This window comes from Microchirus variegatus (genome assembly GCF_963457635.1).
Source record: "Microchirus variegatus genome assembly, chromosome: 1".
NCBI classification, from domain to species: Eukaryota; Metazoa; Chordata; class Actinopteri; order Pleuronectiformes; family Soleidae; genus Microchirus; species Microchirus variegatus.
Genome location: NC_139802.1, coordinates 15,443,912 through 15,458,855, shown reverse-complemented (window position 1 = coordinate 15,458,855; position 14,944 = coordinate 15,443,912). Strand labels below are relative to the sequence as shown.

The 14,944-nt window shown below is 44.6% G+C and overlaps 1 protein-coding gene across 2 annotated transcripts in view; it reads right to left on the bottom strand.

The window, feature by feature from the left end:
- Positions 1–229: 229 nt before the first annotated feature.
- zfpm2a (zinc finger protein, FOG family member 2a) overlaps positions 230–14,944 on the bottom strand; it is a gene marked incomplete at its 3' end in the record, with an annotated part of 114,024 nt that continues 99,309 nt past the window's right edge. For both annotated transcript variants that reach the window (XM_083888028.1, XM_083888029.1), the window contains exons 6-8: positions 3,961–4,167; positions 3,102–3,329; positions 230–2,769 (exon numbers count right to left, since the gene is read on the bottom strand). In XM_083888028.1, coding sequence (XP_083744154.1) covers positions 230–2,769; positions 3,102–3,329; positions 3,961–4,167 — 2,975 coding nt within the window. The remainder of the gene's footprint in view (positions 2,770–3,101; positions 3,330–3,960; positions 4,168–14,944) is intronic.

Genomic DNA, 14,944 nt, shown 5'->3' with positions numbered 1-14,944 from the left:
TTATTCTTGATTCATTTTTCTTTTCTTTTTAACCAATGGTTTTGCATTTTTAGTGTTAAAATGATGAAAGAAGAAGCTTCTCTTGATTGTCCACAAGCAGCGTTTAGCACTGCGTGATGCACTATTCCAGACACAACAGTGTACCAAAACAAAGGAGAAAAAAGGGTTCAAAGTTTTTTTGGGGAAAAGGTTTAGGAAGGAGAAGAAGAACATGTATCATTCTTCTAACTTATTTTACATGCTCTGCGGCATGTGATGAACAGTAAAACTTCTTATGGGTAATAAAGTTTGACAGGTTGTTGAACTGGATATCACAGAGGCGGCAGTACTTGCCACTTCCAGAACCGTTAACTCCTTTATTGGTCGTAGGGGCTGCCTCCTCATTTGGGGACTTGGAAGAAGGTGACATGTTCTCATTGGAATCGGCCTGGTTGTCGGTGGCCCACGTAGGTGAGGAATTAGGGGGCTGGCTGTCTGGCTGTGGCTGGTTCTCCTGCTGTGGTTGAGCTGTGCCTGAGCGCTCCTCTGGCTTGTGCCCCCCATTGACAATTACCATTCCCCTGTTTTTGGGCAGTAGGGGAAGGGGGTCCTTGCCAGGGTGGGGGCACCCATTAGCAGCAGGCTGCTGAGACTGCTCTCTGGTTGTTCCTGTTTCTCCTCCTCCTCCACCTGCTCCTCCCCCATTAGTGCTCTGCTCTTGTTCGCTGGCCTCTCCCTGCATCACTGGTCCCCCAGTCACATAATCGGTCGGCTTTATCCCAAAATACGGCGATATTTGCTCAGGACCTTTCACCTTCTTTATTGCTCCGGGATAAAGGCAGTGGGGCAGAAACATATTCTTGTTCTCATCTTTTGATGGGATGAGCTGGGGCTCAGCAAAAGGCTTGAGTGCCGGCACAGGCCCCAGGTGAGGGGGGAACATGCCTCCATTCTGCACCATAACCTTCCCATTGCCATTCTTCTCACATTTGCTGGGGCTCTTATCATAGCCATCATCAGGGTTGTTATTACCTCCATTTTTTACATCTGGATAGATGGTTGGTTCCAGGCTGCCAGGCTCACTGTGTTGTTGCTGCTGTGCAGCAGCAGCAGTGGCAGTGGCAGTGGCTGTTGCAGGGCAAAAGTTCTGTTTGTGTGCCAGGTAGTTCTCCACTTTGTTAAAACTTATCTTACACACTGCACACTCATGATAGTCCAACAGTCTTTTAGGAGAGCTACATGTCTTGTCAGATACTGGCGAACACTTTTTGCTGAGATCAATGGGAGCGTCCAGCTCCTGTTGCTCCACAGTATTGCATTTGGGAGCCAGGACTGGTTTAGTGACAGTTAGCGAAGCCTCCAGGTGTTTGGGTACCATACCTGGGAAGATGTCACAGCGGGGGTGGATGCGTTCTGCCAGGCTCTCCACAGCTTCCTGGGATGTACACGGATTTATAGGTGGAACTCCAAGAAAGCCCGACTGACCCAAAGGGTTCCTCTGGTGGTCCTGGTCAGGGAGACACATCTCATACATCTTCCTGCGCTTGCGGGTCCTCATAGTTCTCTGCATGGATGGCACCTTGTTGTTGGACATGCGTTTCATGGGTGGATCGTGACGAGTGGCACAGTAGTACTGCTTATGGACCATGAAGGTCTCATGACGACTGAAGGTAATATTGCAGGCTTCACATGTTGTCTTGTTTGGATCATTGTCACTTTCCACCAAACCTGTACTTGGGCTTTTACCCTCCATCTGCTTTCCATTGAGCCTCTCCTCAGCCCCAGTTGGGGTAGAGACCTTCACCTGTCCTGGTAGATCCTTATCAGGCCCTTTCGCTCCAGGATTGATCATGTCCAACACACTGGAGTTGAGACAGGCTGACTGCACGAGGTGGCTGTCGGCCTCTGTTGGATGGCAGCTGGCCAACATGCTAACAGAACTGTGACCACTGTTGGGGCTCACTGCCTCAGGAACCTTATCTGAGAGAGCAGAAAAGTCGGGAGACTTTGCCATATGCTGCCAGCGGCTATTACAGTAGTGCTTTTTGTGGACCAAATAGTTGTCCAGGTTGCTGAAAGTGATATTGCATTCAAAACAGGTGGCCCCTTTGGGCATAAGAGGGCTGTAGATGACAGGAGGGTAGCTGTTCCCTCCATGGCGCAGCCTCCGGTGAACTAGTTCTGACATCTTAGCCAGAATCTCAGAAGCCTGCGGGACTACTGAAATGTCTTGGGAGAAAGCAAACTGAGACAAGAAGGGGCCCATGGGAAATGTAGGCATGTTATGCTGCACAGGGGAGGAGGCCAGTCGGGGGCTGGAGGGCTCAGACTTGATCCTTGTGTAAGAGAAACTGGCTTTACTGCCTGGGTGTGACTCTCCCTTCTGAACAGACAACATGGGCTTCTTCTCAGCCTTGTCAGCCTCTCCGTCTGTGTTGGGCTCCTTGTTGAGGGCCCCTTTGGGACTTCCCAACAGAGCATCCTTCCTGTTGGCCAGCTCAGTGCGGGCCTGCTGCTGCTGCTGCTGGAGGCTTTCCTCAGCCCCCCTGGGGGAATGCTCACTGCCGTCGCCTTCCCTGTGAAGTTTGCTGCCGTGCCCATGTAAGTCCTGATGCTGTAAGAGTTCCCTGTGGCTCTGGAAGCTGATATGGCAGTGATTGCATCTGAAGGCCGCCTGTGACAGGTGAGACATGATGTGATGCTGGAATGTAATAAGAGAATCTGCCGTGTAGTTACAGATTGTGCATTTCAAGCTGGTGCCAGGAGGGAGGCTCTCTTCCATTTTGACACCTGTGAAGGAGATAAAAGGGAGAAATGCTCAGAATCTCGCCTCCCACTTCTCCTTTAGAGTTAACTGTGGAACCCATCAAACACTCATGCATTATGCCAAGCTTATTCCCATCCACTTGGTGTTTTTTTGCTCAAGGATAAACTGTCAGCTATCATAGCTGACGGCAGGATGAGTATATTTGAAAAGAAATTAAATGACTTGTCATTTTTATATATTTTTCACACTGATTTAAAAAAAAAAAAAAAAGCTCAAATAAAAACACAATTAAAATATGTTGTCTTAAAAGTCTGCGCTATGCACGAACTCTTTGAAACACAATATTGTCACTCACCAGTGTGTGCGGTGCTCAAGTGCATTTCCAGGGCCCTTGCTCCAGAGAAGCTCTTGTTGCACTGTGGGAAGGGGCAGGTACTGGAAGTCTGGTGAGGTCCAGTGTCATTCTCCTCCACTATCGTCTCTGGCTCCCTCTGTCGCCCACTGCAATAGTACATCAGGTGGGCCTGCAGGTTCCTCTCATTCCGAAACCAGATTCCACAAGCCTTGCAGGGAAAGATGTCCTCTGGAGGGACAGAGACAAAAAGGAACATAGGGACATGATATAAGGATACGAATGCTAATTTCATATGCGAAAGTAAAGAGATAAAGAGTTTGCACATATGCATATGCGCACACTCCTCCTCAATACTTCTACATTTCTGACTCTCAAAGCCTGTGTTAAAAAGCTTTTCCACTAAATCTTCAGCTGCTGCATATCGCTGTGTTGCCTCCACAAGGTTGGTGCCCTTTCTCAAGGGCAAACAAGAACACTGGACCATCTGCCTATACAGAAGCCTCCCTGTTGAGCTGAACCCAGATAGCCCTCGCTAAGTAAACAAACACACTATTTGCATGAGGCATGTATTTTGCAATTAACACATTAGTTTGAGCCTCCGTGTGTTTATGTGAACCCAAAACTTGAAGGACGATGGCTCTTATCTCTGGTGCAGAGACTCATCTGGGTTAATCTAAGCCCGGCGGAGACGACGTTCCTTGTTAAGCAGGTGACTGAGTGCATGCTGTTGACTGGTGTGAGTGAGACGGAGCGGGAGGAAGAGCAAGTGCATGCGTGTGTGTTATTGTGCGTGTCTAAACAAAGGCATATCTTGATCCAGCTCCTGTTTGTGTGTGTGTGTGTGTGTGCTTGCACTCACTGTTGACGATGGCAGTGGGCAGGATGGAGGCCATTGCGGCCTGCTGCGGCAGGAGCTGGATGCTGTCCAGCAGCCTGGCTGGGTACATGCCCTCACTCAGAGACATGTGGTTCACTGGCTGCAGACGCGAGTCAAAGTCCACCGCGAACGCCACCAGCTCCTCGCCCTCCATCATGTTCTTGGTGGTGGTACACCACAGTTGGCCACCTGGACAAAACAGAGATACAGGAGACATTTAAAAGGTTGCTGAGTGAGAGGAGAAAGGTACACCGCACACACACACACACACCCACACACACACGCAGGTGTAAGTGTAGTCTAAAATGATGAAAGCTATTTGTAAAACTCTGTCAGTGCAGTGTTGCATAACAGAATGCAGTAAAAACAAGATAATGGGTGGGACATAGTGGGAAAAAAATATAAGGCTCCAAAATACTGCATTGCTCCATGAATAAAAACAAGGCTTATTAGTATTTTTTTTTTACGTCTAAAGTCGTAAGAAAATAAACGATTAGACAACTTATTTTCCTCATGTAGTTTTCAGGAAGGTACATGGAATGTATGTTTTGTTTTTGACAGCATGGACAAATTCTTTCTCGATGCATGCTAATTAATGTTACTTGTTTTTGACAGATTCACATAGTTTGTCTTTATGTCGTTGCATAGAAAGCTGTTCACATTGACGTTCCCTTCATCTCCTTGTTTTGGAGGCAGGCTCGTTCAAAAGACATAAAGACAAATGTATAAAACTAATGGTATGTATGAAAAGCATTTTTTTTGTAGTTTCGTTGAACCTCTAAAACGTAATCCCTATCTTCACGTTGCCACCAAAACGTCTTTTTAGGCCACTGATGATGGTCACGTCAGACCTCATTTTGGGGTAAATGGTAGCCTACAGTGCTTTTGTCAGCGACAACACAGAGGCAGGTCCTCCATATTATTAGATTGTTGTGTTTTGGGATTAAGCATTCCTCTGAAATCTTCTGAACATATTCATTAAGTCAGATGAGGAGGAAGGCAGGGGGGTGGAGGGAGAGAGTGAAGGTTTTAGCTTAGATAATATTTATCTCGGCACATGACGGGCTTTTCAGCTGCACTTCATTTTCCATTGAAGAGATTAAAGTTTTTAATATGACTATTTACAGAAATCTGGCTGGGGAGATAACAACAAACTATGATACACTCCCGCTAAATGGCAGAATTAGGACATTGTTTCTGAGGAAAGCCAGACAATTAATTAAAGCACACTGTTAGCTTTCAAAGATGTGCAAACATACTGACAGTGTCAGGCTGAGAGGGACATGTGATTTGAGCTCTGGCTGATGCGGAATAAAGAGAGTCCTCAGCAGAGGTGAGGAAAAACTGCGGGGCGAAGCTAGAAAGCCCCTCTCCTTCACATGTGGAACACCGATTATTCATGTTTACACAAAACCCATGAATCACCTATTTTAAAACGACCCTGTAGACACAGTGAAGATGCTCAAGTGGGACTCTGTATGAAAACAGTTCCTTTTTTTTGTTGTTGTGGATTTATTGGAAATAGAGTGACACCTTGTCTTTACACTACCGCAGCACTGTAAAGAATGAGATGCCAGATTATTTCAAATTAAAACAAGAATATTTCAGATTTCACATCACATGTTTGATTAAAACCTTTCTGACCCTTCCTATCTTGACGCACTTAAAATAAGACCAGTACAAAATTAATGTGTCGAAGGAGAAAAATGGCATTAGAATATACTATCTTTTAAAGTCTCACTTGTGTGCACACTTGCTTCCCATGAATTTATATATATATATATATATATATATATATATATATCTGTGCCTGCGTGTGTGTGAGTGTATACATGCGCCTGCTCGAGTGTGCATGTTAGCACCACTTTAAAGAGCAGCTCCTATCTGTCGGCCAATCTGCTGTGACGAGACGCACACTTCAGACCGCTCCACTTCATCGTTTTGATTCTGTCATACCCCACACTGCCTGGAGAGGCCCTTTGAATTTTTATCTCCTAATTAAAATAACAAAACTCCCCTCCTCTGTCTGCCCAAGTTACCATCAAGGTAGATACAAACTGCCACTGACAATGGCAGGGAATATATCGCAGCCATTGCCACAAAAGTTTCTCTCCCCCTGTATGAATCCCTTAGTTCACATGCACTTGACTTACAAAGAGAATTAAGAAGTGTGCGCTCTGACACACGGATAACAATCGGTGTTCTTTTCGGATCAATCCAAAATCAAAGATGTGTCTGCAATTGAAAGGAAGCAGATTATGTGGAGTCTGATGAAAATGTTTTACTGCGTTTTTTTTTTGACAGCAGAATATGAACTCGGATTGCAGCCCTTCAGCCAAGAATGCTACAGATCCATCTGGTGTGTGTGAGAATGCTGGAAGTGAGTTTAAGGACTGCATGTCCCAGTTTTACTGAGCCACACGAAACACTGAGGCAGCACTCTCCTTGTTACAGTCACTCAACCAAGACTGGGTAGCATGTGCTCTGGCTGCAGGATTATGGTTGAAACTACACTTAAATTGTCATCTGTATTCAACAACAACAACAAAAAAGTCCCACTCTGATCTGTAACATGTCTCAGCTTCAATTTTGAGTTTTGATCAGTAGTTCACATTTTAAAAGTCAACAGAGAATCAACAACTGCCATAAACAAGCGTGATTTACACTGCAAATGTAATATTTGCATAGAAACCGAAGCAAATGCACATATGTTTACCTACAGTACATCTGTGCACTGAGGCGTGCATACAAAATAGTGTGTAGTATCATTTTCATGCCCATTAAAAACGCAAAAAAGCAAAGCATGGGGCATCAGGTGGACTACAGACAAAAACAATGTTCCATGAAGGTGATCCTTCAAAAATATTTATCATGGCTGTTTCCCTTTCGACAGCCTTTTCCCGACAGGTGAATGAAGTCACTGAGGAACAGGTGATGATCCGTGTGAACGAGGCAGCGGTGGTTCAGGGGGTCATGAGCAAGAGCAAAAGTGAAAGTGGAGAAACTGGGGGAAATGGCAGGGAAAAGTGGAGCTTGTGATTTGCACTTGTTTGCCTGCTAACTGTCTGCAGTGAGCTGCCTTTGTGCAGTGGCCAATGCAGTTGGAATGAAGGCTATTGTCTAAATCCTCCTGCAGAGCACCTGATAAAAGAATAAAGAACTATGACATATTCTAAAAACAATAGAGGAATTAAGGAGAGACAATAGGCCAGCTGCCTCATTAAAACAATCAAAAATGGCATCCTGTACGTAGTCCAGATAATTAAAAACCACTGCTTCCTACAGTCTCTCAATACCATATCCTCCAGCTCATTGAGGCCCTGAGACTATGGCTCTGCTGGCTAAATGCCCTCTTCCCTCTCTTCCTTTTGATTAATGGTTTATTTGAACATGCAGTTGAAGATGAACATATGAAGGAATTCATGAAATAAAATTAAAATGCAAACACAACCCCCCCACACACACACAGTATAAGAAGTTATAAACGAATCAAACGTCTCAGGATGAAATGCGGTGACTCGGGCGCGTGTACCCTTTTGCCTAAAGCCCCAAGAGATTTCAAAGGCCAGGCATCACAGGTTTTTTTTTTTATATTATTATTATTTTATTTTCTCGCTTTAAATGACTTAATAAGAAAATGGGTATGTACAGTATCTGTGTATTTATGGCGGAGGCTGGGAGAATAGAGTATGAGATACTTGAACAGGAATTTATAATTTTTTTCCCCCCCCTGCTCCCTGCAAACCACTACCACCGCCGCCATATCTTAATGAAGCTGCAAACAAATCTCTCATGCCTCATGCAAAAGCTGAGAGACAACAAAGCTGCAGAAATAACAGAAGGGCTGGGATAATTAAACTGGCCTGAAGACAGGTATTCAAATGTTGGTGTGTAAACAGCACAACTCTTTAATAGTTTAGCTGTAAAATGCGTAGTTAAGCACATCAGCACTTGCCTCTCCCATCTGTCCAAACACATTACCGTTGCAGAGGCCATTACAGCGCTGAAGTACAGTCCCACTGCACCATAGCCATGTATTATGGGAGGGGTTGAAATGGGGCTTCTGTGAAAACTCACATTGGCCCATTGGCAATATCTGAACGCATCACGGGGCCGCGTATTATAAAGCATCACGGTGCACTTTGAGGAATGGGACGTTAATGCGGAAACTTCTTTCTTCCTTGGGCCCCTAATGTTGTCGTCTCTGTCGATTGGCTGTGCGCTAACTGCTGGTCTTAATTGTGAAGTCAAGCTAGTGGTGCCTGAAGCCACAAGAGAGGGATGTAATTAAAGACCTCTTCTCTTCTTGTCTTCCAATCAGCTTCAACTCCTCCTGGTCAAACGGGAACACGCTCCTCACACCTACGAATATCAAGTAGCTGCACGCTGTTAACCACCGCTTCCTTCCTTCCTTCCTTCCTCTCTTTATTTATTTATTTGCTTTTTGACAAAGCGTTATCATAGGCGGAGTGAATGACAGTAAGACACACACAAAAAAACACAACTTCCCTGTCAACCTCTTGCGGAAAATATTAATCGCAAATCATGGATGAATAATATCTGTATCTTCACCCGACAGCAGACGCCTTCTGCAGCAAACACTAAACAAATCTTCCTCATGAATACTGGTAAATATTTAGTTTGTTTCTGGATCATCAGAGTTGAACACATTAGTATGACTCATGGTTGTCGAGGCCCCCCCCCCCCCCCCCCCCATCACAATCCCAGACCGGAGCGAGCAAGCAAGCAGAAAGAAAGGAAAACGCTGAGTTCGACACGAGCAGGAACATCACTCACAGGGTCAAACAAGCTTACTATTATTGACGGTACACTAAACTAGAATAAGCTGACTCTACTATTATTTCACCAAGGCTGTGACAAGGATTGACTCTCTCCCTCTGTGTCTCTCTTTCACTCTCTGCCTCCTCTCTCTCCCATGCTTTCTCTTGGTCACTAGGAGGCACTCTTCTCATGCTCAAGCTGCAGCCGGTGGTTGTGTTTTGCTGCGATGATGCAGAGACGTCTCAGACGTGGCAGAGGAGCATAGACGCCAATACATCCTGGCAGGTAGGCGCTAAAGATCTTACTCTGATGAGAAATATGTTTGGATCAAAAGGCACTCGTCATCTGACCTCCTTCTGACTTCCGGGGGCAAATTATGTTGTGTAAGAGGAAAAAGGAAATTCTTTCTTTTTAATGTTTTAATTATATTTTTGCTTCCTTTTTGCTACTTTGCTGTAATGACAGAAATCAAGCAAAGCTAGAATGGCTTTGGCACTTCTTTTAAAATGTATTTTGTGTCAAACATTTCTGAATCGTCCCAGGCAAAGTGAATTTTAGAGGGAAAATAAATAATATTCAGTAAATATGTGTTTGCACAGCTCACACTTGCCTTGTCTCGCCTGACACCGCAACCCCAACCCCAACCCCCCTCCCCTTCCAGATCTGTCTCCATTTGAACTACAGTGTCCACGCTAATTTTAGCGTCAAATGTTTCTGCAGATAGAGCGAGTTCCGACGTAGCCAGAGCTCACCGATGGCCTTGAGGAAATGGCACATGGGTCAGATACCACAAATTAAAAAAGTCCTCCCAGGGGAACGTCATACATGCTGCTCTCTCCACAGTATACATTCACAGGCAACAAAGACATGAAAGCAGCAGCACACACAGAACAATGTCCTTCATCACACATTGATGAAATGTTTGAAGGAAAAAAAACAACAAGCACTGATGTGATTCAGCAAATGTTACACAGAGTACAAAAAAAAAATTAAATGTTTCACTTTTAAATTAGAGGAGTGTTTCTGTGCTTAGTCTCTGAATTGTCAGGGAGAACTACCAGATACTGGCAGGGGGCTGTTTGCCTGCTAATAGTGTTGTAATGGTTTTTGAGGGTGGGGAAAAAATAGAAATGTGAATTAGCAGCGTTTTCTGCTCTGTTAGAGTGCAGCAATGGAGCTTAAGCATTTGGATTTTCAATTTCAAATGTGTTTACAGCACACGCTGCTGAAACAAAAGTGAAATAATGAACACAGTTAATATGAACAGTTTTATTTGGACTTTTTAAAAATTCCTAAAAAATAAATAAAAATAATGTGGCATTTTTATATATTTAATTTTTATTTTTCAATGTTTCTCCAAAAAACACTGTGTGACTCAGTTTCTCATTATAATTCCTACACTGTAGGTAACACACACACACACACACGGGTTCTGTGCTGTCACTCTGAGACAATACCAGCTACAAATTCCAACAGTACAAAGCTGTTTTCCCTCATTAGCTGCCACACAGAGTCAGCTCCTCCCTGTGCACAGGAAAGTGGAGTAGACTATTAAAGGGAATCTCTGACTGGCTCCTCTCTGCTCGGCTCTGCTTTATTCTTTATTGGACAGGTTTGTCCCATTGAGCACTCTATTACCTCTCCTTCTCTGCGAGTTGTGCCGCCCGTGTCCTGGTTGTGGCCAGTCGACATTTGTTTACTGCGGCCCCCGCTGCGGCAGCAGGCTGGTTGGGGGCCCATTTTGACCAAGCCCTGCTAATGGGGCCAGAAGACCCTTCATGACAGTACCACTGCGTTGAGCACTGTGGTAGACCCTACCCCTCCCTCTCCTCCAGCTGTGCCCCCATGGCCCATGTCTCCCTACCCATCATGCCTCGGTGGGAGCAGGTGAACGGCGGAGGGCCAACTACGGGGAGCTCAGTTTTCCTAGGAGAGCAATGCGCCATGGTCACGCGCCTCAGTGGTTTCTCCAACATGGCTCAAGCCCTACACCACATGGGCTTGTTGGCCAGTCTGTGTGTGTGTTAAAGTGTGTGTGTGTGTGTGTGTTTGTGGGGGTGTATGGTGGATGCCAACCCTAATGCAAATGCTTGCCGTTTAAAATATGGGAGTCTCTCTCCTCCTCTGTCTCTCCTCTTTGGAAAGGTCTATTTTGGCCTTCTGGTGCTGGCAGTATTTTTGCTTTCTCCACAAGGACAGAAAGCCAGAGAGATGCACCTGTCATCCATTTTGGAATTCAACATTATTGATCTGGTCAGGAGGGAAGTAATTTATGAAGTTGTGAGTTTTCCCCCTCATGAATAGTTATTGATTTGTGTCCTAAAACCTACATTTTTCTCATTTGCAAAGTGTTTCAGTGTATAATTTATGACTGTACTCATTTAGTATTCGCGGCACAGTAATGCACAATGCACACACACACTTATACACACACTGTGACACACAGGAGTCACCGGTGCAACATTCCAGCATGCCCTCTGTCTCTGCACCCCTGTAATTCTACATATTGCTTAAAGTATGTGCTAATTAAATTTTCTGTCGGTTTGAACGAGAAATAAATAATCTGCAGCTAAAAGGCCTAATTGCGTTTGTCACATTGTGTCTCGGTGGCTGGTGCATCGGGAGCACAGCCGCTGCCCTTGCTCATTGCCATTCTGTCGTCCTGGCAAGCCCCCGCTCTGCCCCAGGTATCACCACGCGGCCATCTGGAGCCGACATCTGTCTCTCTATTGATCACAAGGGTTTAGCACTTGATCAAACAGACTGCGACAGGAAATTGCTCTTTTCCCCACAGAAAAGGCCAGTCGCCTGCGTGAGGGTAATAGAGTGGAACTGAGATGCAGCACTCGTGCGGTGGGCAGGCGGGCACAGAAACAGCCAGGCAGGCAGTGGCACGCCGGTGTCGGTCACTGTGGAGGTGGCGTGGATGGCACTTTGTCCACTGCCATTTTTTTTTCCAAGACCAAGCTTCTAACCTTTCTGCTAATGCAGCAGCAGCAGCATTTGTGATGTTACAGTAAAAAAAAGAGAAATCTCTCCAAATTCTGATTTACAGTCTTACAATTGTCAAATTTTTCCAGGCTGAGTACATCACTGAGAATCTGTGCGTGTCCAGAAGGTACAACCATCAACTGATTAAAAAAGAAATAATAAAAAGATCCTGCCTTTTAAAGAGCAAAATTCATCTTTCAAGTCATTCAATAAATGTCTAAGCCAACAGCTGTCTGAAAGTGTTATAAAAAGCTGTATGCAAGTGAAACATGCTACATGATAAGTACACCAGATGGTGGGAAATTAATGTATTTCTTCAGGAAAAAAAAGAAAAGAAAAACACATTAACACCAGGGCTGCATTCTGATATCTTGAGAAGGTCTCTGTGTCACTGTTTCAGAATAATTAAAATACACAACAAAGGGAAATTTCCAGTAGTATACATTTTTTTTTAAAGAAAATATATGTATTTTTTTTTTAGCATCTGTGTATGTAGTTCGTATAACGGGAAATCCCACAGCAGACTCCAGTTGTCTCCTGCTCACTCGTAACCCCTGTGGAGTTCAAAGCACTATTAGAGGCTGAGGTGAACAACTCCCTGAATGATGTGTGTTACAGTGCGTTAGCCGAGGCTGTGGTCCACATCCAAAATACTGGTTCCTATTTGCTCGGGCATGCTTTCAAGGCACTCGCTGTAACATCATGTTTAGCAAGTATGGACAATTTGATACTGAAGGTGACATTTATTCAGCATTGTAGAAAAATATTTAATTGTTCCTGCAGAGAGCGAGATATGTTTCCCCTTGCCTACAGTGCTGGGATTGTCCTTTGGAATATGATGCAAATTTGGGATGAAGCAACTAATTTCATCCTTGCACCCCTGTGCACCCTGTCCACCCCCTCCCTCAATCCCCTGCCAGCCTCCACCTCCCCAGACTGGAGGATTCTGATTAATCGTGTGACCGCCCCTCGTTCGCTGTATTTTTTTTTTTTTTTAAACAATCTCACGGCACCACGGTGAGATGTGTGAGGTGTTGTGCCACTTTTGGCAAGCGGAAAAGATGTAGCCCAAGGAAGAACAAGTCGAAAGTATGAGGGGAAAAAAAAAAAAATATGACCAGGGGATGTGATAAAAAATTATCAGCCAGTGTGTTTTCCTGTTTGGTTTTAATCTACATTTAATTAAATTCTTATCTGCTGTGTGCTTATGGCTGCATTTGAATGGCGAGGCTGCATTCATTATGAATGGTAAAATTGAACTCAGTACATTGTGTGTGGCCCAATAAAGAAACACGACTCTTATTGCGGTGCATGCACAAGCTCCGACAGACATGCGGAAAAAATAAGTCAATTAAGATCGGTCTTTAAATTACTGCTGTATCAAAACAAGGGGCGGGAGCATGCTCTATAATAGAATCCTGACAGGGGAGAGTGCACAGTTGACTGTTGTTAATATACATCCCTTTTGATACAGCCAATTGTATTAGCCTGTTTATGGAATGCACACAGATGATGTACACTAGATTTACTAGTCTGTCATGATAGTTCATAATCAACAGTGCCGGAGAAGAAAAAAAAAAAAAGTTGCCTTCCATGAATACGGAGGTCAAAGGAAAAATGGCTACAGCAGTATAATGAGAGTTCCTCATAAAGATTCTGCTGCTTTATCTGAATGTTAGAGGTCAACAGCAAAGGTCAATCACAGAATATTATAGACAATATGTGGACCAAAGCAGATACCAAAGGGTTAAATCCAAGGCAGTACAGAGAGGAAATAAAAAGAGGATACAGCTCTAAAATTGTAATACTATTGACAAAAGACACACGGCTTATAAGGGGCAGGCGGCACTTCATACGCTAAGAACAATATCCCGTAGGCAGCAACCCGGAAAACGTCGAAAAAGACCCTGAGCCGATACTACAAAGTTGGGCCCCGGCAAAATCCCTAAATCTTCCCGTTTGCTTATTCCCAGCAGCCTGGGAGGAGAGGGAAGCTCCCTGCTGCCTGGCCATGTTTACAGAGCTGTTCTCATCTCTAGGCTGTGCTCATCCACGGCACTGACACACGGTGTCGACATGATTAGGGGTCTGTCTTTGCATAAGGCTGCGTGTGTGTGCGGGGTGGCAGAGGATCGGCAGATGAATGACTTTGGTGCATCGGAGAGGGATCACAGCAGATAATCGCTCCCGACTCCTGCGCCAGAGCTCTCAGATCTGGTCTTTAAAATAATGTTCAGAGTCAAGTCCCTCCAAAGCTGTTTTTTTTTTTTTTCTATTCTCACAGGTTATCTTCTGCATTTTATGTTTGCTGTTTAAATCTTGAACAGGACACAAGCAGCAAGGGAGAGAAAATATGTCTAGAGTCGGAGGAAGCAAAGTGGAAATGTTATTGCGAGGGGTTAAGATTAGCCGTGGCAGTGGCCGACGAGATGAAACTCCTCTCTATTTCGAACGGCTTTCATTCCGCGAGAGAAACTTGGGAGTGTCGAGTTTAACCTTGCGAGGCCAGATTCCCCCGCGACAAGTGTGGAGGTGACAAATGAATCTGACCTCTCGCTAAAACTGACAGCATTCAAAGGCTCAGACACCAAATCTACTTAACGACATTTAAATACAGACCACCGCTATAGCACACAGACAGTGTGAATACAGTACGACATAAATTCCACTATCATAAATACTGCTATCACCCAAACAGAGGAGCCATAAAGTACGGCTGCCTGTGTCTGGGACTATAAACCTCTGGCGTTACTCATAGGGAATAAACACACATGCACAATTTACTGCACGAGATCCCCCCTTTGTTTATCTTTTAAATAAGCACACTTTATCACTCTCCTGCATAAGCAAATTGCATGCAATGTGTGTTGTTTTAACATTTGATATGCTGTCCAGAAGATTCATTTCTCCCAACAAATTCAATTGTCTTTGCAATATCCTGCTGCCATAGGCATCAGGCCCCATCACCTGTTCGTTATCACTGGCCGTCCTGTTTGGGAGCTCTTGAAATGGTGCCATGGCATTGACTCACGTTAACAGCAGGTCTCTGAACTTCTCACGGCTGATGGCGGAGGCTGGGAAATTACGCTAACAACTAATTAACATCATAAAGAGCGCTTAAATGGACGGCCGACACCTGCAACCTTCATTTGCACACGCAGAATTACCTGTGTTTTTATTTTTGCAGATAAAG